At 39.1% G+C, this 25063-nt stretch overlaps 2 protein-coding genes across 7 annotated transcripts in view; one reads left to right on the plus strand and one right to left on the minus strand.

Moving 5' to 3' along the window:
- fam81b (family with sequence similarity 81 member B) overlaps window positions 1–25063 on the plus strand; it is a 105071-nt gene that overhangs the window by 27417 nt on the left and 52591 nt on the right. The window contains exons 8-10 of one of the 5 annotated variants that reach the window (XR_006314508.1): window positions 1726–1921; window positions 5123–5620; window positions 12541–12551. Coding sequence is in view for 4 of the 5 variants with exons in the window: in XM_043709589.1 (XP_043565524.1) it covers window positions 1726–1921; window positions 5123–5259 (333 nt within the window). In the remaining variant the exon portion in view is untranslated. Of the gene's footprint in view, window positions 1–1725; window positions 1922–5105; window positions 6034–6920; window positions 6957–12540; window positions 12552–25063 lie in introns of those variants that run through there. The other 4 variants (XM_043709612.1, XM_043709589.1, XM_043709620.1 and 1 more) reach the window with 4 other exon arrangements.
- Window positions 13874–25063, minus strand: part of ttc37 (tetratricopeptide repeat domain 37) — a 117666-nt gene continuing 106476 nt past the window's right edge. The window contains exons 38-41 of one of the 2 annotated variants that reach the window (XM_043709515.1): window positions 20500–20652; window positions 17813–17943; window positions 16379–16502; window positions 13874–14628 (exon numbers count right to left, since the gene is read on the minus strand). In XM_043709515.1, the coding sequence (XP_043565450.1) occupies window positions 14551–14628; window positions 16379–16502; window positions 17813–17943; window positions 20500–20652 (486 nt within the window). In that variant the 3' untranslated portion in view covers window positions 13874–14550. Of the gene's footprint in view, window positions 14629–16378; window positions 16503–17812; window positions 17944–20499; window positions 20653–25063 lie in introns of those variants that run through there. The other variant, XM_043709524.1, reaches the window with a different exon arrangement.

Genomic DNA, 25063 nt, shown 5'->3' on the forward strand with positions numbered 1-25063 from the left:
TGTTCTTGATAACTGGCGAGTCTAGAACCAGGGGCCTAGTCTAAGGATAAAAGGTAGGCCTTTTAGAATAGAAATGAGGAGGAATTTCTTCATCGAGCAAGTGGTGAGATTGTGGAATTCTCTGCCACAGGTAACTCTTAAGGATGAACATTGAAGATGTAGACAGTTTTTAGAAAGCAGGAACTGAGTTGGGTGATCAACTATGATCATATTGAACAGTGGAGGAGGCTCAAAGGCTGAATGGCTTTACACCTGGTCCAATACTCTACGTTTCTATGTTTTCTATGTAATACCTGCAGTTCTCTATTAATAAACCAAGGAGCTAACTTGTCTCTCTGCGCCATTTGAAGTGGTTTCAGCTAATGCTCAAATTCTCCACTAGGGTCATGAATGTTCTAAAGTGTTAGCAGTGTAGGGGCCTTCCACCCTCTCCTGCTGCACAATTCCATGAGTTGGGTGTCAAAGGAGCTGATTGCATAATGAATGAGAGAAGGAGTGGAGGATTAGGTGAGAAAAGTTGACATGTATCATGGTGGACTGGGCACCATGAATCTCATTTTAAAAAAAAACACTGCTTAAAAGATGGGAAAAATCAACCCAAAGTTTTGTACAAAAGCTGATACACCTTGAGGTACATTTGTTGCAGAACCAATTACATGTCCTCCTTACTTTCTAGTATTTAAGGAGTCAGGAATTCAGGGAGGACAGATCAATAGGTTTACTACAATAAAAAAGTAAAGCAGCCAAGGCTATCTATCTGCACTGTTACCATAGGGGCTTAACCATATTCACTGGTCATGTCCTAGCACTCTCCTGTATAACTGATTATGCCTTTCTTTACTTTCCCTCTGGAAGCACGCCTTATAAAATAAAATGTCCACATTATTCTTTGGATATCAGGCAAAAGCTGGATTCAAAAACCATTCCCCAAATAGGGATAGTTAGGACATGGTGGACTGTGTCTTGGCTGTAGATCATGCCTGGATTGAATGGATTTTGTTGTGGTTGTAGAGGTTAATTTATGAATGGTAAATCCCCAGCTGGCACAGATGACTATCTATTGGTAATCAACTGATCAGTTTTCCTTTTTTTCCTTTTTATTTCTTTCATCCTCTGCTTTTTCTTCACCCATTTCACCTGCTTATCCCCAAGCATTCCCATCAGCAGTGAAGACTTTTCATGCATTGACTCCGATCTGTGTCAACTTGAGGTCTCAGTTGCAGTCACCTATGGATGACCAGTTGGTCTCGAGCTGATAGCAAGCTTGATGTAGTGAATATTTCCTACATCCTTCGTACTGTAAAGGAAGGTGCTAAGCTTGGTACATACATCAAATATAAATTTCTGCTTATTTCTACCGTTAGAAAGCAGTTTATTACACTACATCACTCCATCTGATGAAAATGCTAACTTTACAACTAAATGTAATTCTAATGAAAATACACAAGGATGCTGTTGTTGATTAATTGTATGGGACTGGATGCCTCATTGCTGAGACTGTTGGCAAACCAAAAGCAGGCAATTCAGCAGATGGAGAAATGGCATATGAGGCACTGATTACGAGGTTACCTTTAGACATTTTCTGATAAATCATGCATATAGTTGGGGGCACAAATGGATTTTCAAAAGGATTCAACTAAAACGTAACTGGTTGACATCTAGTAGGAACACCTTTTTTTTTTAAAAAAAATGAGTAAGCATTTGGCTTTGTTCTGACTTTTCTAGGAGCTAATGGAAAAGAATATACTGGAGAGACTTAAACAGATCTCTGTGAGACTAGAAAAACTGGAAAACCGACAAAGCCTTGACATTGAATCCGACAAAGTGACTTACTCTGACATGAAAATCAGTGCAAAACTTGCCAAAGTAGAAAAGACTATTTGGCACGAGTTAGAAAGCATAAAGAATGAATACAGAGAAGGTGAGTAGGTCGTTTCATTTGAACTGGTTCAGTGGTATGAAATAAATTAGTTCAGACATGTACATTTATTGGGAATGCTTTCAAATCTATATATTCTAATAAAACAAATTCTTCAGTGATGTCAAGGCAAACCTGAAGGTGTGAGGAAAATGCTACTTTAGTAAAATAAAACAATACACCCAGTAATTGCAAGCACTAATTCAAGTTTCACGTAACATGATAAGAATTTTGATACAGGAGTGTGCTTTTCTTTCGCCACAGGAAATTTCTGCTGAAATGCTCTCTGCTGCATTTTAAAATAAAAATAATGATAGAATTAATGAATCAAAATACAAATGATGGTACAATATTTTGGATAAATGCTAAATTAGTGAACTAACAGTCAAATACACAAGATAAATTTCAAATAGAATTTTCTCACACCATTCATTAAAACTGGTCATTTTACCCATCAGCATTCTAAAATCTGCTCTCTGCAATTCATTGTAAAGCACAGAAAAAACCTCATAGTCAGAACCAAGTCTGTGACATTGCCATAGCTGAGCTGTACAGGGATGGGGTTGGTGGTTCAGGGGGCAGAAGGAAGTCTGGAAGAGGAGTCATGATTTGATAGCAAGGGTAAAGTATTTCTGCAGTCGTGGACATGAATCCGGGATGGTGTCTTGTCTCTCTGGTGTCAGAGTCAAAGGCGTCACTGAGAAGCTTCTGAGCACCCTGAGGTAGGGAGGGTGAACAGACAGCATGGTGTGAATGACATAAATAGCAAGACGGATGAGGTCCTGCAGTGAGAATATAGGGAGCAAGGCAGGAAATTAGTAAATGAGATCTCAAAATTGGCAACCTCTGGATTACTACCAGTTCCATGTGCAACTGAGTATAGGAACAGTAGGATACAGCAGAGAAATATGTGGCAGGAAAGATGGTGCAAGAAGAACATAGAACATAGAAGAATACAGCGCAGTACAGGCCCTTCGGCCCTCGATGTTGCGCCGATCCAAGCCCACCTAACCTACACTAGCCCACTATCCTCCATATGCCTATCCAATGCCCACTTAAATGCCCATAATGAGGGAGAGTCCACCACTGCTACTGGCAGGGCATTCCATGAACTCACGACTCGCTGAGTAAAGAACCTACCCCTAACATCTGTCCTATACCTACCCCCCCTTAATTTAAAGCTATGCCCCCTTGTATTGGCTGAAGGGCTTTAAATTCTTGAAACATTAGAATCGGGAATGATAGGACCTGTACAGAGGAGACCTATTCAGAGGTGGGACTGAAATTCTGTCAAGGATGTTTGCTAGTGCTATAAGAGAAGGTTTAAACTAACTTGGCCGGGTGTGACAAGAGATAGTATCAGAGAGGAATATCAAATTGCACAGAATACTGAAAAAGATAGATATCAGCAGAATAAGGATTTAATAGGTGGAATCAGAGTAATGGAGAAAGTAATAATGTCTACATCAGAGTTACTGTGAATGTATGCGAATACGTGATGTGTGGTATTGCCAATGAGTCAGAGGTTTACAGCACTGAAAAAGGCTCTTTCACCCAACTTGTCCATATCACCCAGTTTTCGCAATTAATCTAGTCTTACTTGCCTGTGTTTGGTTCATATCCCTCCATATCTGTCTCATTCATGTACTTGTTTCTTAAATGACAAAATTGTATTAGCCGGTGGCAGCCTGTTCCAGACACTTACCACCCTCGGTGTGAAAAATTGCCCTTCTGGATCCTTTGGTATCTCTCCACTCTCACCTTAAACCAATGCCCTCTAATATAAGACTCCCTTACCATAAAAGGTAGATAGCCAACGGCTTTTCCTTATCTATGTTTCTCATGATTTTATAAAATTCCATTTGGTCTCCTAAGCTCCAGGGAAAAAGGTCCATGTTGCTATGACACTTGGCTTAAAGGAGGAGAGAACTTGGTGTTAATTATTCTTGATGCAAGAAGTTGAGGAAAGCTTGGAAAGGGAGAAAAGTGGATAGAGTGACAACATTAAGGAGAGCATTACAGTGCTGGGCAAAGGGAATGTCCAGTAGGAGTCTAGAACAGAATTTATTTGGCTAGATTTAAGGAACAGGTAAGATGTAATTACACTGTCTGATAATCTCAATAAACCACCAGCTAGTGGAATTGGCACAAAGCTGGATGGGAGTGTTGTTGCAATGACGATGCATAGACGTTTGAGTGTGATTTGGATAAGCTCAGTGAGTGGGGAAATGCATGGCAGATGAATATGATTATATTAATTCACTTTGGTAGCAAAATCAGGAGGAAGATTATTTTCTGAACGGCTATCATTTGAGAAGAGAATGTGCCACAAGACCTGATGTCATCATCCACCAGTTTCTGAAAATAAGCATATAGGTGCAGCTATAAAGAAGGCAAGCGCTGTGTCAGCCTTCACAGTGAAAGAACTCTTTTATAAGTTGCAGTGATATTTTGCTACAATTATACAGGGTCTTGGTGAAACCACATTTGGAATATTGTGTGTTGTTTTGGTCTCCCTATCCGAGAAAGGATGTTTTTGTTGTGGAGGCAGTGAAGCAAAGGTTTACTACCCTGAATATTGATTTCTGGCAAGGCAGGACTGACATATGAGGAGAGGTCAAATCATTTAGGATTTATTCACTGGAGTTCAGAAGAATGAGTGGGGATTTCATAGGAATCTATAAAATTCTAACAGAACTAGACAGAGTAAATGCGGGGAGGATGTTCCTGATGGTGGGAGTGGCTACAACCAGTGGTCACAGTCTGGGGATAGCAGGCAAACCATTTAGGATTGGGATGAGGAGAAATTTCTTCACCCAGAGAATGGTGAGCCCTTGGAATTCACTATTACACAAAGTAGTGAAGGCTAAAACATTGTATGATTCCAGTTTCTCTCCTGAGGGATATACTTAAACTAGATTATTCAATTATTTGTTTCTAGTGGCCAAATAATTTCATTGTGTCACATCCTCCATGGATGATAATGATCAAGGAGTAAAATGTTAATAACTCAGTTGTTTTTCATTCGGCCATTTAATGTTGGATCATAACTTCTAAATAGATTGCTTTTAATAATCTGTTGTGTGTTTAGCTAAATATGGAGCCTTACCATTTTAATATTTGTTTATATACCAATGGAAAATTACAACTGTATTTTGGATGAACAACTTCAATATCTGAATTGTAGCTTTTTTTTAAAAAAAGGATTTCACTCTATTATGGAATCAATTAATTCACTGAACAAGATCAGTGAAAAGAAGATAGAAATTGACAAAGGAAAGATCCAGAAAGACCTGAAACAGATTAGGCGGCATATTTTTGATCTTAAAAGCTATCCATAAGCTAACATAATAAGATTCAACAGATAGCTGGAAGCAAATGAAGTTAGGAAATCCGTCGAGAGATTCAATCAGACATCAGAACTGCAACACATGATTTATATTCATCTGATCTTCAATATTGAATTCACTGCTAAAATAGGATTTACAGTTTTAAATTCATGCAATGAAACTGGTTAAGATTATCTTCCTTAAAAGAATCAATGTTTGCTTATTTCCCATCATCAAATACCAGTGATTTCTATCAAAGAACAAAATGCTCTGGCTGCAAATATACAATTCAAGTGTAATTGTGATGGCTGGAATTTTGAGATATGGTGATTTTTGGTACTTAGATGTTTTTCCCTAAAATTAAAATCGATAGGTAAATACTCCAGGAAGTTGTAATCAGTGGTCAATATGAGATCAATTAAACATTGAAGAAGGGCTTATGCCCGAAACGTCGATTCTCCTGTTCTCTGGATGCTGCCTGACCTGCTGCGCTTTTCCAGCAGCACATTTCCAGCTACTTTTATTAGTAACCTTGTTATTAAAATCACTTCAGTGGCTGTCCTAATGAGATTACATTCTTGAAAGTAATATATTATTGATGTGGGAAATGCAAAATTGCTCTGCAACTGCTGCTCGAATAAATCATGAAAGAAAAATGATAAACACAAAGAACAATTTGTAATTTTATTCCTAAATCTTTATTGTTCACCCAAAACTACTGACATTAGCCGAGTAAAATAAGATTTGAAAATGTTCATTCACATTTGAATAAATATCATTTTGAGATATATCCACGTTTAGTGTCTATTGTGCATATTTTGTTCTTCATCACTATCTGCCCATATCACATATATTTAATGATTTTATTGAAATATTAAGTGCTAATACTATAATATGTAGTTATAACAAACTATTAGAAAAGTGTGTACTTTACTTTATTTTAAATCCTGTGACGGTTCTTTGGGCCAACACAAAATTGTGTTACTGTGGTTCTGAAGTTCTCCCCATTAGTATTTAAGTATTTTGGTTCACAGTATTGAGAGGTTTCAGTTTCCATCATTATTAGAAAATACTTCAATTAGAACTGTTTAACTGAAGACACTGGAAAATGTGTTATTTTGTATACAATCCATATGCTTTACACTACTGATTTCCTGGCCTAAGGATGCAATTTTATTGATTTGTCACATTATCCCCAATTGTTACATATTTAGAACAGCTCAATTACGTCTTACCTTGACTATAAACTAACACTCCGTTCTCATATCCAATGCCAGTTGTGAGTGTTTTTCAAGTTTCTGTCAGACTTCTGAGTAGATTCCTCTGACCATAGTTTAGTTTCCAACCACATCATGCTTACCTCTAACCTTATTGTAACCATTCTTATTGGTATTCATTCAAAAAACTCATTGGGTGGAATCAGAATGATGTGAATTGGAACTGAATGACATGGGCTATGATGTTAAATCTGGGAACATTACATGAGAAGTCTAGAGAAGCCTTTCCTGATGTTGAAAGAAACTAGCTGCACTTTCCAACTAAGTTCCAGATGTCGAAATGAGATTCTCACTGGGCAATGGTGAGATGCTAACTGACAGATTAGTGCTTGTTATCAGCCTCATTAACTTTGCATTGCACATCATTAATATACAGTTTCCCATCCTACCACTCAGATGCTGAGAATTTCTGATGTGACCATCAGAACAGTCAGGTATGCCACATGGATTATCATCTTGAACACCTGGCAACAGATCTCAGGACATTCATCCCCTTGCCCACAGACAGTGGTATCTCCTGACCTTTGGGGCACATCTCTAAACTACAGGATGTTTCTGCACATTATTGTTATACTTCAGGTACGGACTGGCAACCAGTAATGAAATGCTGCTGCAAGGACAGCTTGAGCAGTGGGACAGGTATCCAATTCACAGATTGGACTAGGCTGCATCTCAGGGTTGCTCACTTGCTCTCTTAGCACTTATTCCCTTTGAGCCTACCAAGAGAAATAGTCTTCAGTCAGGGGTCCCAGTACAGTAAGGGAAGTCTCCTTTATCAATGCAAAGACTCGGTCAACTCTGAGCGCTTGGGGTCAGAATTCTCCCCTAGAGGTTAAGGAACTGAATGTCACAGGCCACCATTCATTTTGGCTCTTTCTGCCCTAAAGTGGGCTGCTTTCATCTGGGATGCGAGAAAGGGAAAGGATTGAGTGGGTTGAAATTTGGGGCATTAGTGCGAATGGGGAAAAGATGGTGAGGTGTACTGGTTGCATGAGTAGGCAGCGTAGAGACCATATAGAGTTAGTGGGGTGGGTGAGAGCAACTGAGGTAAGACATTACATGTAATATTGACGGGGGTAGGGCATAACCCTTGGTTTGAAGAGCATGCAATAGATAAAGTTAGTGTTAGGTAGCTGGACAATATCTCGGCTTGGCTGAGTGTAGCAAGTAACATTCACGCCACAAATGCCAGGCAACAGTCAACTCCAATAAGAGACAATCTAATCATTGTCCCTTGACGTGCAATAATGTTACCATCATTAAATCCCACATAATCAACACTCTGGGTTTACCATTGACCATATAGTGAGCTAAACCCACTGCATAAATACAGTGGCAAGAACAGCCATTCAGAGGCTAGGAATTCTGCAGCAAGTAACTCACTTCCTGACTCAGCAAAGCTTGTTTACCGTCTACTAAGTACAAGTCCAAAGTGTGATGGAATACTCCCCATTCACCTGGAGAAGTTCCAACAATACTCAAGTTTGGCACTATCCAGGACAAAGCAGCCTGCTTGACTACTCCCTACTCCACCGACACTCAATAGCAGCAATGCATACTATCTACAAGATACTGAAGAAATTCACCAAGGCTCCCAAGACAACAAGCGTGACCACTTGCATCTGTAAAGACACGGGCAGCAGATACCTGGGAAGACCTCCACCACCTGCAAGTTCCCCTCCAAGCCACTCACTGTCATGATTTGGAAATATTCCTTCAATGTCACTGGATCAAAATCCTGGAATTCCCTCTCTAACAGCACTGAGGGTCTACCTACAGCACACAGACTACAACAGTTGAACAAGACAGCTCAGTACCACCTTCTTAAAGGCAACTAGAGACAGGCATAAATGTTGGCCCATCCAGTGATGCCTATATCCCAAGTGATAATGGTACAGCATGAAAGAGTTATTAAATTAATATTTTGGTAGTCTTTTTGTTAAAAACAGACGTCATAATGTAAGAGGAGGTACATGAAAAACTAGAAGGGCTAGAAAAAGGGAGATATTAATGACTGTACTTAAAGCGGAGTCCGCAGGACTAGATCAAATCCAGTGGAAAATTATGAAGGAAGAAATAATCTTTCAATATCTTTTATATGTAGTAGTGGTACCAGAGGACTGGGGAACTAAAACTGCTACAGCCGTGTTCAAAGAAGACTGCAAGAACAAGCCCAGAACCAGAAGTCAATCAGTTTAATCATGGTGGGAAAGATTTTATGAACAGTGGGCTAAACTTTACACTCTTCAGTCAATGTATCTGAAAGTGGTGGAGGAAACCTAAAATTTAGCAATCTTCCAAACACAAACTCTCTTAGTATCTGTACCTGACCGAGATGATATTTCAATGCGGGTGAGAGCGCTGCCAACCTTTGGCCTGAGGCTCTTATTGCCACCTAATGGGCACTGCCACCAGTGGAGCTCTGAACTGATGTTCCCCACAATTCATCTGAAGCAACAACACCCCTCCCTCCCTCATCAAGGTCATGTCCCATGTAATGCTCCCTTCTCACCCCACCAACTCTCAAGTGCTGGACGTAGCTGAGTGTCTCAGCACAGTGCAGATGGTATCTCAAATCCCAGGAGTTGCCACCATTTCCAGTTGAGCATTAATGGAGGGAAAGTAATTGATGAAGCCTGGGGCCTGAAAGACATTCCTGGGAAGGGGATAGAAGACTTACCTTCAAGCAGTTAATGCTCCTCCTAGCAATGGGGAAGCCTTTAGGATGATGGTTGCGGTCCTCTATTTCATATTAGTTTCAAAGTTAAAAATCACACAACACAGATTATAGTCCAACAGGTTTATTTGGAAGCATGAGTTTTCGGAGCTTTTTCAGTTGTCAACCATCTGATGAAGGAGCAGCGCTCTGAAAGCTTGTGCTTCCAAATAAATCTGTTGGACTATAACCTGGTGCTGTGTGATTTTTAACTTTGCACACCCCAGTCCAACACTGGCACCTCCAAATCATATTAGTTCCAAGTCTCTTTCATACCTTCCTTTTCATCCTTGTTCTTCTTCACTTCTCTTCTAAGTTTTCTAACTAGTCAGTAGCAACCTGACATTTCTAAGTTGGAGATTTTGATAAGTTTGATGAGGGTAATGCAATTGATGCAGTGTACGTGCACTTACAAAAGGTATATGATAAAGTGCCATATAACAAGCTTATTAGCAAAGATAAATCACACAGAATAAAAGTGAGATTTATCAGCAGAGTGACAGAAGGTGTTGAGGTCATTAATAGGTGGCACTTAGAGTGATTAACTGTTCATTGGGCTTTCAGGGTCAGGGCCACACAACACCTAGCCTCATTTACAACCTTGTTTCAAAAACAGATAAACAAGCTGAACTCCAGAGATTAGAGCAACTGCCCCTGATGTCAAAACAGCAACTGACTGAGAGTGACATCAAGAATTCTGAGGTAAACTGAAGTCAATATAATCACGGAAAATTTCAGCTGATTGGAATCACAAAGATAGTTGTAGTTGTTGAAGAATCAATCTTTTCAGCTCCAGGACATCTCTGTAGGAGCTCCCCAGGGTAGCATCCTAGACCCAAACATCTTCAGCTGCTTCATCAATGACCTTCTCTCTATCACGAGGACAGATTGGAGATGTTTACGACTGCTGTTCAGCAACGTTCCCATCTCAGTTTCTGAAGCAGCCATTGCACAAATGTAGCAAGACCCAGATAATATTCAGGTTTGGGCTGACAAGTAGAAGTTCATTTTACATCATAAAATTATAATGATCACTCCCAAGTAGGGAGAACCTGCCTTCTCTTGACATTTTGATGAACCCCCACTCTCAACAGCATAATCTGTTACCATTGACCAGAAACTTGAATAGAACATCCATAAAAAGACTGGAAATTCTGTATTTCCTGACACTAAAACATGACCTCCATCTGCAAGGCACAAGTCAAGATTGTGACAGAATTCTTCCTCCTCCCCATTTCATCCAGATGCAAGGAGCTTGACATTATCCAGAAGCCCAGTTGATAGGTCCCCATACACTTTCACTCTCTCCTCCACCAGGGTGTACCAGCTACATGATACACGACAGCAAGGCTTCTTCAACAGCTTATTTCAAACCTGCAACCACCATCACCTAAAAGGACAACGGTGGAAAATACACAGAAGCACCATCACCTGGCAGTTCATCTCCAAGCACCAAACCGAAAGAACATGCAACAATATCATCACTATTTCAATGTTACCAGGCCAACACCCCGAATGTCCTTCTTGACATTGCTGTGTGCTGATTTAGATCATGTGGACTACAGTACTGGCAAGCACAGTTCAGAAAGGATATCACAACATTAGATAGGATGCCTACTATAGGAGGCAAGTGAGGAAATTGCTGGGGCTCTGACATAGATATTTAATATTTCATTGGGCACACATGAAGTGCCAGATAACTGGAGGATAGCTAACATTCCTTTGATGAAGGAGGGCAGCCAGGATAAACCATGTAATTACAGAAATTATGGGACAAAAGTTCTGGGCACAGGATGAATCAACAGTTAGAAGGGCAGGGAGTGATTGGAGATAGTCGGGATGAATTTGTTGCAAGGAGATCCTGCCTGAATAATTTGAGTTTTTTGAAAAAGTGACTAAATAAATTGATGAGTGATGCAGCTGTAGTGGTTTAAATTGACTTCAAAAAGGTCTTTGACAAAGTCTCACATGGAAGGCTGCTTCAAAAGTTAAGAGCCTGTGGGATCCAAGGCAATTTAGCAAACTAGATCCAAAATTAGCCTGCAAGAGGCAAAGGGTGGTGGTGGAGGTTTGTGTCTGTTTGGAAGCCAGTGTACTGCAGGAATCAGTGCTGGTACCCTCAATGTTTGTTATGTACATTAACAACTTGAATGTAAATGCCGAAGGTATAATTACTAAGTTTGCAGATGACATGAAAATTGGTGCTGTTGTTGATAGAGGAGGACGGCCTCAGGCTATAGTCTGATATCAAACAGCTGATAAATTACATCTGACATTGTTTTGCTCAATTTAATACTGATAAGTGAGATGTTGCATTTTAGGAGATCTAAAAAAGGATTTACACAATAAATGATAAATTTCTAGGGAGTACAGGTGGTTTTGTTATAATACAGCGAATAAATGTTAATGAAACATGTAACGCAATTGACAAATTGGAGAAGCTTTTTCTACAGTGCAAAGTTTTAAAACGCATGTTGGCTGTCACACGGTTACAGCACCATCATTTTAAGCACCGTTTCCAAAGTGTAATCTTTCTATAACACGGGGTTGTACAAGAACGCAACCAGCACATTATAGAAGGACTGACAGTACTGATGAACTAAGGGAGGTTGCGCACAAATTCATATGTCCGTGAAGGTGCCAGCACAGGTAGTTGGGGCAGTGAAGGAGGTAAATGGGATGTTTAACTTTATTAGCCAGGGAGCAGGAAGTTACAACTTGATAGCACATAGTTTAGGCCACAGATGGAATACCGCCTGCAGTTCTGCTCATGTCAGAAGGATGCGACTGCACTGGAGAGAATGCAAAGAAGATTCACCAGGATATTGCTTGAGATGTAAACTCTCAGCTACAAGGAGAGACTAGGTTTATTTTCTCTAGAGCAGAAGCAGCCAAGGAAGGATGTGAGGTACATTAAATTATGAGGGGCATAGAAAGGGTAGATCATGAGAATATTCTCCCCCGGCAGATAAGCCAAACACAGAGGCTGTAAGTTTAAAATGAGGAGTAAATGGTTTAGACAGGATCCAAGGAATTTTTTTTTTCAGAGAGTGGAAGAAATATGGGAAGGACTATCAGAGGCTGGTGGAGGCAGGTACTCTCACAGCACTGCATAATAATCTAGACAAACACTTCAATGACAGGGCATTGTAAGTTAAGGACAAAGTGCAGGTAAACAGGATTAATAGATTTTGGTATTTGGTTGGGATAGACAGTGGGTTGAAAGGCCTGTTGCAATGCTGTATGCCTCAATGACTCTAAAGGTGATGAGAACTTGTTCCCATTAGCCCCAGGACACAGATTTAAAGTAATGAGTTCAAGTTCCAAAATGACTGGAATTCCCTGCTTAAGAGGTGAATGTAGGCAGATTCAAAAAAGGTACTGGTCCTGGAAGAAAATCCATGGGCAGGACTGTGGAGAACAGACAATGAAATGGGATCAGCTGAGCTGTTCTTGCAAACAACTGACAAGACACAATAAGTTGAATAGTTTCCTTTTGTGCTGTAATGATTCAACACATCAATAATTACACAATATTCAAGAACTGGTAAACAATGCTCACAAAGCCTGTTTTTAGATTCTATTAAATTTGACAGTATCAAAATGCTCTAAAATTTGTATTTAGCAAAACCCAATTATGAAAAAGTCCACTTCTGGTGAGACTGCTTCACAAATTTTCAGATATCATTTAAGAACATTAAATTTCTTTCCACAAATTCCAACATTCCTTCCAATTCTTCCATTTAGGGCCCTGGGGAGTGTTGTCAAACAGGGGTTCAGGTACATTGTCTACCTGTGACACAAATTTCAAGGAACAGAGTGGTAAAGAAGTCATTTGGCATGCTTGCCTTCATTGTTCAGACCATGGAGTGTAGGAAATGTCATGTTGTGTTTGTATAGGACATTGGTGATACCACTTTTACAATACGGTGTAGAGTTTTGGCTCTCCTGCTTTGGAAGAATATTAAATTGGAGAGGGTGCAGAAATATTAACAAGGATGTTACTGGGACTGGAGGGTTTGAGTTATAAGGAGAGGCTGGGACGTTTTAAACTGGAATGTAGGAGGTTGAGGGGTGACCTCAAAAGTTTATGAAATCATGAGAGGCTTTGATAAAGTGAACATCAAAGGCTTTTTCCCTACGGTGAGGATTTCAAAAGTAGAGAGCATATTTTTAAGGTGAGTGGTGAAAGATTTAAAAGGGACCTGAAAGATAATCTTTTCCACACAGAGTGTAGTGCATGTGTGGAATGGAATGAATCACCAGAAGTAGTAGAAGATGCAGGTATAGTCACAACATTGAGAAGACATTTGGACAGATACATGAATAGGAAAGGTCGAGACTGAATTAGGCCAAACCCAAATGGGACTAGTTGAGTTTGGGGAAACTTGGTCGGCATGGACTAGTTGGACCAAAGGGTCTGTTTTTGTGTTGTATGATTCTATGGCTCAATTTTAATTTACTAGTTCTGCAACTGTCAGTAGAGACTGTCAAGGCATCTACTACCTGCTTACTCAGATTAGTTGACTTGTCCTTAATTTTTCTATGTTGCATTAGAACCAATTTAACCATCCATTCTGTACACTTGTTTAAAAATAAGGTGCCATAAATGGGCCCAGAGGAGAGTATGATTGTAACAAAGTCCTTGCATTTTTATTGGTTCAATTACACATAACAGAGCATGAAGCAAAACTGTAGGGAAGAGATATTGCAACAAGATTATTCTGGTTCAATACAGAAATGTTTGCTATTGCATAGTGATTTGACAAAACTGAATACATTTGATGCAAAGAACAAATGATATTTCTGTCTTAAATGACTAAGTGAAATAAAAAGAAAAAAAAATCAAAAATGTAAACACGACTACAGGTTTCAATAGGAAATCATGATGTGAGTGCACAGTTTAATCACAACATTACATTAAACTTTGCAACGAATGTTCAGACATGATTGTTTCTTTGTATTTATACTACAATAATACAGATCATTTGCCAAGTTAAAATGAAGGCATTCTATCTTAAATAAACAAATCTGCATGCTTCCCAGTCATGATGGTATATTTAAATTTTCAGTTTTTAAGATGAAAAGTGCAGGAAATATGATGGCAGAAGAGAACACAAGTCTAAATATTTGCAGTCTTTTTCAATATAGCCAAAGTGCAACAAATCGTACTGTCATCAAATTGCTTCAAAAAAGTCAGCCACTGCTACTGCTTTTTGACAACCAGTAATATGGCAGCTGCATCTATAACTACAATGTGAGACTTTAGTGTGCATGCATTTGAGTTCAATCTTTTTTCTTGTTTGATTATTAAGATGCTTCAATAAGCTTCTTGTGCAGCTCTTCAACTCTAGAATCTCCATTCATTTTGCCATTTTGAAGTAATACCTGAAAATACAACAAATACCTTTAAGATGACATCTTGAATATATGAATATTTTCTTGGGAGCTTGTAACAACATTTATCTGGCTAGAATACGATCCTCAAATATCAGCTAAGTCCCATGTTCTGTACCTAGCTTGTGCCAAATTAGCTAGCCCAGTCATTGGCTTCCCACAAATGAGTTCACCCTGTGCTGCAGGTATGTGAGAATAAGGAAAACAAAGAAAAAAACAGTACAATAAATAAATAACAAAACAGCCGGAGAAACTTAGCATGTCTGGCAGTAGCTTCGGAGAAAAAAAACAGTTAATGTTTTAAGTCCAGTGATCATCCTTCAGTTCTATGAGAGACAATGCAAATTTTAAAGGATAATGGTATATAAGACCAGATTAAAGTGTTTCCAACAAACTAAATCTTGTCTTCATTCGATTTTACACTACATTAATATTCTGTTTAGCAAGGAGAGTAATTGTTAACATTGATTCAATAACCAAAACCAGGAAAACAGATTCAAAATCATTTAGTCTATTGCTGTTTGTGGAGTCTTGTAATGTGCAAACTTAATGCTGAGGTTAACCATAACAAAGCCTACACATCAAAAATAATTCTCCGAGCAGTAATGCATTAAGGTTGTGAAAGGTACAATATAAACATACTTTTTTTAAAAACCTTTATGTCTTGGTTATTTTAGCAAGGGACAGCAGCATCGTGGCACTTTCACTGGACTCAAAACACCCAGGCTAATGTTCTGAGGACATGGGTTTAAATCATTGTAGATGTAAAGAGCAGAGAGTGCTGCCCATCCTCTGCCCTCTAAATTAGGGCAGTTATATTGGTTCAGTTATATTGTCACTGGATTAGTAATCCAGAGATCCAGGTAATCTTCTGGAAATTTAGGTTTGAAACCTGAGTGGGATATGGTGGAATTTGAATTCAATAAAAAAATCTGGAATTAAGATTTAATGATGACCATGTTGACTATCAGAGGAACTCAGCTAGTATACTAATATCGTTTAGGGGAGGTACAACCATCCTTACCCAGTCTGGCCTACATGGGACTCCATAGCAGTGTAACTCTTAACTGATTTCTGGGCAATTAAGAGGAGCAATAAATTCTACTCTAGTCAGTGACATCTGTGTCCTGTGAATTAATTTTTTTAAAATGGTGAAATTTGAATTGATTTTAAAAATCTGGAATTAAAACACAGCCTAACTGTGATGTAAACACTTGTTGTTGCAAATGCCTATCAGTGCAGCCCAGGGTTCTTGATTAATCGTCCATTGACATTGCCACTACATCGTCACTCCTCTTGCTAAAACAATAAAGCAGTAAAAAGAACATGTGTTCATATTGTACCTTTCACAATCTCAGTCCATTACTTAAAGTACTTCACACTTAGTGAATTAATGTTTGATTTGTAGGCAAATCTCAGCAACAAATTTGCACATTACAAGATTCCACAAGCTGCAATGATCTTTTAAGGAAGGAAATCTTTACCTGGTCTGGCATGCATATGACTCCAGACCACTGTAAATGCAGTTCATTCTTAACTGCCCTCGAGACAAACAATAAATGTTGTCCTAGCTAGTGAGGCCCATATCACATGAACAAATAAAAAAAATACAAGATAAAATAAAATTGAAAACACTTGTTAAATTTCACTGCAGCTTTATAAGCAAAGATCAATGCCAGCAACAAAACTGTACAAAGCTCCTAGTTTAAAAACAAAATAGGTGCCAATTGTTTAATCTTACTGTGATAAGTTCATCATCATTTTTGGCCCACAGATGTCGTAAGAGGTACCAACGGCCAACTGATGCAATGCTCTCTGTGTAACCTGGCTGATATACCACTCTCTCCAGCAGCCGTCGTGTTTCCCTATAGGGCAGTAAAGTATGATCAATTCATTTGAACTATTTAACCACTTAAACCCTCCAAAACTGAGAAATAAAGTCAATAGTTAAAGTCCAAAGATTGAATATATTTTCCACTGCCTCCCCCATGCAAATCATCTCATCAGACTGTCAACACTTAGTCCCTCCTCCTTTCTTTCGGGAGCCTTTCTTCCTTCATAATGTCAGATGTTCTTATCTATTTAAGTTCACTCCTTAAAAATCTTCATTCCTTATCATTTCATTTAACTGTCCCAAATTTCCATGATACATTGGTCCTTCCTTTCTTTCCTCAATAGCTTCAATGATTACTTCAGCCACCACCGACATTCCCTTACCCTTTTACTCAGAAATCACAGTCCTCTTATCCTCACTAAACCTCTGCTTTCATAATAGCTCTCCCACCCATGTTTGTGGCCAGCCTTTTGACCCTGCCAACTTTGGAAGGCAGTGGTAATGTCACAAGACTAATACTCCAGAGCAAAATATAGTGCTAGAGAAACTCAGCAGATCTGGCAGCATCACGAGAAAGAAAAATCAAGTTAAAGTTTCAAGTTTGGAGACCCTTTGTCAGCATTTGTATAGCACAAATGTTACCTGCCACTTGTCAGTCCAAGACTGGATACTGTTCAGCTTTTGTGGAATTTGGATATGAACTGGTTCAGTACCCGAGGAATTCTGAATGGTGTTGAACATTGACAATTGTGCAATGAACATCACCACTTCTGACATTATAATGGAGCAAAGGTCGTTGATGAAGCAGCTGAAGAATGCTGGACTTGGGACACCAGATCTGCCGTATTGTGCTTTGATTAACGAGATGGAGATGTGGGTTTGAAATCTGCCATGGCAGGTAGCAATTTTGAATTTAATAAAAATCTGGAACATAAAATTTAGTCTAATAGTGACTGTATAATGATTGTTGTAAAGACCTATCTAGTTTAATAATGTTCTTTAAAGAGGAAAATCTGCCCCTTTACCTTATCTGACCTACATGTGACTCCAGACCCACAGTAATGTGGTTAATACTTAACTGTTATCCGAAATTAATATTTTGTTCATTAACAAATGTTATTTAAAATTTTAGCTTGTGCATATTTACAAATTAATTGGTCCACTCCAAATTACAGATGTTGATTGAAGGCAAACTTCAAGAGTTTTAATGCCTTCCTATGAATACCAAGTGTATATTTCCAGTAAGTTGAATGCACTAAAACATTCTTAAAAATAAAGGAAAAATGTACAGAACTACGCATTATAACATTTCATGGAATCTGAAATGTAAATATATATTACCTTGCTCCCATTTTAACTATAAATTGCAGGAGTGCTTGGAATAGACCAGCAAGAGGACAAAGAGAGATCTTTTGAGCTTCACTGGTTGCTTCTTTGACTAATGATGCCCATCGATTGTTCTGAAGTTTAATCTAACAAAAAGAGTTCAAATATAAAGTTTATATACATAGTAATGTTCAATTCATTAAATTAGGTTTTAAACTTGACAGGTACAGCAAAAACTACATCACATTTCAGGTTTGTAAATCTATTGCAATGTTTAAGCTATGCTATGTTATTAACAAGGAGTAAGGACAAACTTCATTTAAAACTGAATGCATTGTACTTTGAAAATTTATATTAAAATGCATGATTAAAATATGAAATTTAATTGACCAGATAATAATGATCAAATCTAACTGACCTGAAATGGATGAAAACTGGTGGTGCTCACTTTACAGAATCCTGACCAGTTTTCAGCTTTTCAAAAATACTTAAGAAATTTATCAATTTGCGTTCCTACTCTCCCTTCCTGTTCATCTTTTAGATTCCAAGTTTAATGTAGGTTTAAAAAGAGACAGTTTGTGCTGATTATTGCAAAAATCTACATTTGTTATTCTCTAATAACCAGTCTATATTCAAAATAAAACTTGAAGGATAGCAAGTACTTACACGTATTATCATAGTGGACAAGGTGAACATTCTCAAAAACACCCAGAACACCCTTTGAATATAAATTCTCAAATTAAAGTTAACCAAAATGAAGATAGGTGCTGCTTTCTGGTAGGCATTTATAACTAAATATGCAAATTTTGTTTCACAGCCAAAGACAGTAGGTTGGTTGCAGCAGGAAAAAGGTGTAATACTTTTTAAAAGAATTTATTCTGCACTGTATTGATCTCAAAGTTAAATTTTATGCTACTGTTTAAAAACACTTCATTACCTGTTATCATTAATTCAATGTTCACTTGTCACAGTCTCCAGCAATTACTCATTATAATAGGCTAGTAATGTCATGATTGCTGTCTTCCTCGAAACCATAATATTGGGATATATTTAAAGGAAAGCTTCTCCAACAGATAAATCAATGAGTTAAGACAACTAATTTTAAATATTTTACCAGCTTTCAGTCCTAAAGCACTACTGTTAGGTTGGTAGGCAACCTTTGAATCTGTTGGACATTAAAACTTTACTCAGCAAGAAGAAAACAGGCCTATTTTAGGATTCAACCCAAAAGATATTCAAAAGGTTAGGAAACAATGAAAGTTATAAAGTCCTAAAACTCCTCAAAGGAACTTGCATTGAAAATCACATAGTTCAACATGCACACATTGTCATATTGGGCTACTCATTGGATGTGAATATATGTTGTATGACTCAAAGATACCTTTATTCAAATACCAAAGCATTACCCTCCAGAGATGGGAACAGTGATGGTCTGTAATTGATTCAATTACCAAGATAGAGTTATAGTTCAAGATGCAGAGATGCTATCATTAGTAGGGGAGGGGGGGCAAAAAAGAGACAGTGTCAAGAAACATGAGGAAGCTAATGAACAATATATTATCTTCAAGTTGAATGGCATTCCACATTGTTTGTTAATGAGGGAAGGAAAAGTCAATGACATCACTATAAAAAGTGGACAGCGACAGAAGGCTTGCGGAGTTCAAATGACATCTGGGATATCATAAATAGAGGTATTGAATATAAGAGCAGGTCAATTTTTCCTTTATGAAGTTATCATCACGCTACAAGTAGACCATTGTATCTAGTCTGGTCACTACACATTAGAGTGGATATAGTGGTCATTGAGAAGGTATGGAGATCTAACAAATCAGTTCAAGGGATCAATGATTTTAGATATAAGGTCAGTTTAAAAAGTTGCACAAAATTAGACAATTATCAGTGCTTTAAAGTGACAGCAGTTGCTCTTGGTGCCGTTTTATCTATCACATAATTGATAGTTCAACTGACTTATACAGGTTGCAAATTTATAGTTTTAATTTTCTTTGATGCAAGCTCAAGATTTGAAATATGACACTATGGGTGATGTAAAGTAGAGGGCTTGGCTTGCTTCTTCAAATGGAGGAAGGTAGAGTTGAAGGGTCATACGTACAAAGTTTTCTTTGAGGAACTGATGCAAGTGGAAGAGCAACTGGATTTCATCGTTGCTGCTACAGACAGGAAATTGATAGGAGAAAAATGTAATTAAACCACTTGGCTGAAGAGAAGGAATCTTTTATATCCTAATAATCATAAACATCTCTTGCAAATAAAATGGCCATGCAACAGCTTCATTTATTCTATTTTCCTGAATAAAAGTTTGAATATTCTTTACTGACAAGGAAATTTGGATGTAGCCATATTTTATTGCTGCACACATCTATTTATATAAAATAGCATGTGACACAGCCCTCTAAATTCTCACTGGATATATTCAATGAACTTTAAAAACCCTGCACTGAATTTGGACTGAGATCACCTAAGGATAGAAAACAGCTATTATATTTCAACATTTAGGAAGAGTGGAAAACAATTGAACTTGTTAAAATCAATTGTCCTATTAAAGCATTCGGTAGCAGCAAGAATCGAGCTTCTCACCACAAAGTTCAGCCTGCAGTTACAAACAGAGTTTAAACAAAACAAGAAAACCTTTGCTTATAGCATGTGCACAAGAAAATTCTAGTTGCAGTTAATGAAATTCTTACCGTACTGAGAGAGAGGGCAAGCAATGCTAATCTGAGTAGACTTGACAGTTTGCCATTCACATTGCCGTGCTGTGAAGATAGTTGCAGTCCTTGCCTGTAACACATTTCCGCTGCTATCATTAAACCCTGAGATTTATATACTTCTGCCAGCCACTAGGTGGAAACAGAGATTTTTAAACAATGAGCACCGATTGCAGTCTGTGTCGAATACCTGACATCCTGCTGCACAATGTTGATTTGCTAACATTAAATCAGGTTCTGAAAATTTTCTGAAGAACAGAGTTGAAAATAGGCAAGTACATTTATATGACAAATAAATGCTTGAGACTACATGAAAAACAGTGGCATTTAAGTGATGCTTCAATGACAGATTTATTTTCAATGATGTTCCATGTTTTAATTCCTCTTCATGACATAAATTCTTAATAAAAGGTAAGCTAACAAATACTAACAAAACAAAAATCCACCCAAGGTATCAAGCTGTTTGTGTTTGGTAATGAGTTTGAATACTCATTAAGGCAAACTTTCACTGCTGACAGCACTCATGGTCATAACCTCAATGAATTTGACCACAACTTCAGAGTTTAACACAATGATAGAAATCCTGAAATTTCAGTCAGTCAGTCAGTCAGTCAGTCAGTCAGTCAGTCAGTCAGTCAGTCATCCACAGTTTTGCCACAGGTTGTGCTGTGGATCCTCCCCAAACCCCCAGTTAAAAATCAGCATACAGCAAAATCAACAGATTGGGCAAAACAATCGAAACTTCCATTCTCATATCAAGTTTGTGTTGTAATTGGAGACATAACTACCACTGCACAACCAATAAGCTTCTGAAACAAAATTCATATTTAGGAATGTTGTTAACTATCATTTGGCTAATTTCTGGAATTTAAGACTAGAATTTGTTTCCTGGTGGCTGGGAGTACTCCTCTGGGTTCAGCCAATTAGGTAGCTTGATGACATCATTGCAGTATGACACTGACAATCACCATTAAATGATACTATCCTCTATTCCAGGTCAAGAAATTCAAAAGCTCATACCACAGAGATTGCTAGATCTGTCAATGAGACTTTCGTTGATGCCTGCAATGAGCACTTTTGTTTTTCTGACTGCAAATCTATCAAATGAATGTTATCAAAGAGGATACAGTTTGTAGATTGTCTCCGTAAGGTCGTAAGATACAAGAGTAGAATTTGCCAACTGGCTCATCGAGTCTGCTCCACCATAGGTTTCTCAACCCCATTCTCCTGCCTTCTCCCCATAACCCTTGATCTCCTTACTAATCAAGAACCTATTTCTGTCTTAAATACACTCAAAGACTTGGTGTCCATAGTCTTCTGCAGCAATGAGTTTCACCGATTCACCATCCTCTGGCTGAAGAAATTCCTCATCTCAGTACTAAAGTCATCCCTTTATTCTGAGGCTGTGCTCTCAGATCCGCTCTCATCTTTATAACCTCTACTGAGTACATACCCACCTTTATTACAAAATTAATCTGAAACAGAAAATCCATTTTGGGTTTGAGGCTGGTGTATGAAGAAAGCAATGTTCCTGTCCAAGAATCCTACTTCTGACCCACTGAAATTAGTGGGACCATAGGTAGATTCATTGACGATCAGGTGCGTCTCTGCACCATAACGGACACAGCTTGAACGCCCACCAGCCTCATGACCACAAACCAATGTAGGAATACTTATACCTATCCAATGCAATGCTTTCACTCTTACACAAAATATTAGTACAGGAACAGGACATGGTGTTAGCAACTATATAATGGTATTCATACAGCCCTCGAGTTTTCTCGTATTCTTTCTCTGTGAAGAACATAACTGCTTATTTTTGAACTTCAGATGACAATACTTTAAGATAGCATTCAGATGGTTCTCAATGTTCATGTGAAAAAGAAATTAATGATTGAATGTAAAACTATTCAAGGTTTAAAAAGTTTGCTTGAGAACGGAGAATAGAGTGAACATAATGAACATAAAAATGTACAAAGTTAAAAATCACACAACACCAGGTTATAGTCCAACAGGTTTAATTGAAAGCACACTAGCTTTCGGAGCGACTCTCCTTCATCAGGTGGTAGTGGAGGGCTCAATCCTAACACAGAATTTATAGCAAAAATTTGCAGTGTGATGTAACTGAAACTGTACATTGAAAAATTGATTGTCTGTTAAGCCTTTCATCTGTTAGAAGACAATGATAGTTTCACTTCTTTCATGTGTAAATCACAAAACCTTTTTTTTAATTAAAATGTTGCATTCTCGGGTTAGCTGTTAACAATGGCGTTAGCTAGACAATATGCTGAAGGTGTTGGCCCCGTGTTCTCGGTCTATGCCATGATGTTTAGCTTGATTCTAATCTAAAAAGTGAAATAACGGAGTTTTACATGAATTCGTGCAGTTCTTGAGCAAAGTACACTGTAACCCTGCAAGTACAAATTCACCCCACAAAAAAAATGTGTGCATGTGGGTCTTTGTCTGTCTGGGTTGGGGGTTGTGAGTGTGAGAAAGTGTGTGTGTGTGCACACACAGAGTGTCTTAAATCTGTGAGGGGGTGGGTGTCTGTGCATATGTGTGTCCGTGTGTATAGGAATGCCTGTGTGAGAGTGTGTGTGAGTGTGTGTGAGAGAGTGTGTGTGAGAGAGAGAGTGAGTGTGAGTGTGAGAGTGTAAGTGAGAGTGAGAGAGAGAGAGAGTGTATATAGTGCAATGGTGGTCACCTGTAATGTGACATGAACCCAAGGTCCCAGTTGAGGCCCTCCCTATGGGTACCGAACTTAGCTATCAGCCTATGCTCGGCCACTTTTCTCTGCTGCCTATCTCGAAGTCCACCTTGGGGGATGGTCACTTGAAGGTCCGAGGCTGAATGTCCTGGACCACTGAAGTGTTCCCCAACTGGGAGGGAACCCTCCTGTCTGTTGATTGTTTTGCGGTGCCCATTCATCTGTTGTTGTAGCCTTTGCTCGGTTTCCCCAATGTACCATGCCTCCGGGCATCCCTGCCTGCAACGTATAAGATAGACAACGTTGGCTGAGTCACATGAGTTCCTGCCACGTACAAGGTGGGAGGTGTCCCCACATGTAATGGTGGTATCTATGTTCACACTCTGACACGTCTTGTAGCGCCTACCGTGACAGAGTTGTATGGAGTTGTCCTGACAGCTGGGCAGCTTGCTACGAACAACGATCGGTTTGAGGTTTGGCGGTTGTTTAAAGGCAAGTAGTGGAGGTGTGGGGAAGGTCTTGGTGAGGTGCTCATCCTCATTGAAAATGTGTTGCAGGTCACGAAGAACATGGCGTAATTTTTCGGCTCCTGGGAAATACTGAACAACGAAGGGTACCCTGTTGGTTGCAGCACATTTCTGTCTCCTGAGGAGGTCATTACGGTTCCTTGCTGTGGCACGTTGGAACTGGCGGTCGATGAGTTGGGCATTGTACCCAGTTCTTGAGAGAGTATCCCAGAGTACTTCCAGGTGTCCATCGCGTTCCTCCTCATCTGAGCAGATCCGGTGTATGCGTAGGGCTTGTCCATAGGGGATGGCTGTTTTAATATGTTTTGGGTGGAAGTTGGAGAAGTGTAGCATTGTGAGGTTGTCTGTGGGTTTGTGGTAGAGTGTGGTGCTGAGGTGTCTATCCTTGATGGAGATGCATGTGTCCAAGAATGAGACAGATAGTCAAGAGTAGTAAATGGTGAGTTTGATGGTGGGATGAAACTTGTTGATGTCACTGTGTAGTTTAATCAGTGACTCCACGCCATGGGTCCAGAGGAAGAAAATGTTGTCAATGTACCTGGTGTACAATGTTGGTTGGAGATCCTGCATAGAGAAGAAGTCTTGTTCGAACCTGTGCATAAAAATGTTGGCATATTGGGGTGCAAATTTGGTCTCCAGGCTGTCCCGTGTGTCTGGATGAAGAACTGGTTGTCAAAGGTGAAGATGTGATCAAGGATAAAGCGGATGAGTTGTAGGATGGTGTTTGGAGATTGGCAGTTGTTGGTGTTGAGTACTGAGGCTATTGCTGCGATGCCATCATTGTGGGGGATGCTGGTGTAGAGTGCGGAAACGTCCATTGTGACGAGGAATGTTCCCGGTTCGACTGGTCTGTGGGTGCTGAGTTTCTGTAAGAAATCCGTAGTGTCGCGACAGAACCTGGAGATCCCCTGTACAATAGTTTCAAGATGCCTTCCACATAGCCGGAGAGATTCTCACATAGGGTCCCATTGCCCAACACAATGGGACGTCCCAGTGTGTTGGCTTTGTGTACCTTTGGAAGGCAGTAGAAGTCGCCTACACGAGAAGTACGTGGGATGAGGGCGCGTAGGGAACTCTGAAGGACTGGATCCAAAGTTTTGATCAGTGTGTTTAATTCACGGGTGTGTTCTTTGGTCGGATCAGCTGGTAGTTGCCTGTAGTGTTCCTGGTTGTTCAGTTGTCGGTACACTTCCTTGCAGTAATCTGTTCTATTTTTTTGTGAACAGGATATCTAACTCTCCTGTTTATTTTTTTTCTTTTCTTTTTTTTTAACCCCCACACTACCGCCTAAGTGCGGTAGTGCTTATTA

Source organism: Chiloscyllium plagiosum, chromosome 2 (assembly GCF_004010195.1).
Source record: "Chiloscyllium plagiosum isolate BGI_BamShark_2017 chromosome 2, ASM401019v2, whole genome shotgun sequence".
Lineage (NCBI taxonomy): Eukaryota > Metazoa > Chordata > Chondrichthyes > Orectolobiformes > Hemiscylliidae > Chiloscyllium > Chiloscyllium plagiosum.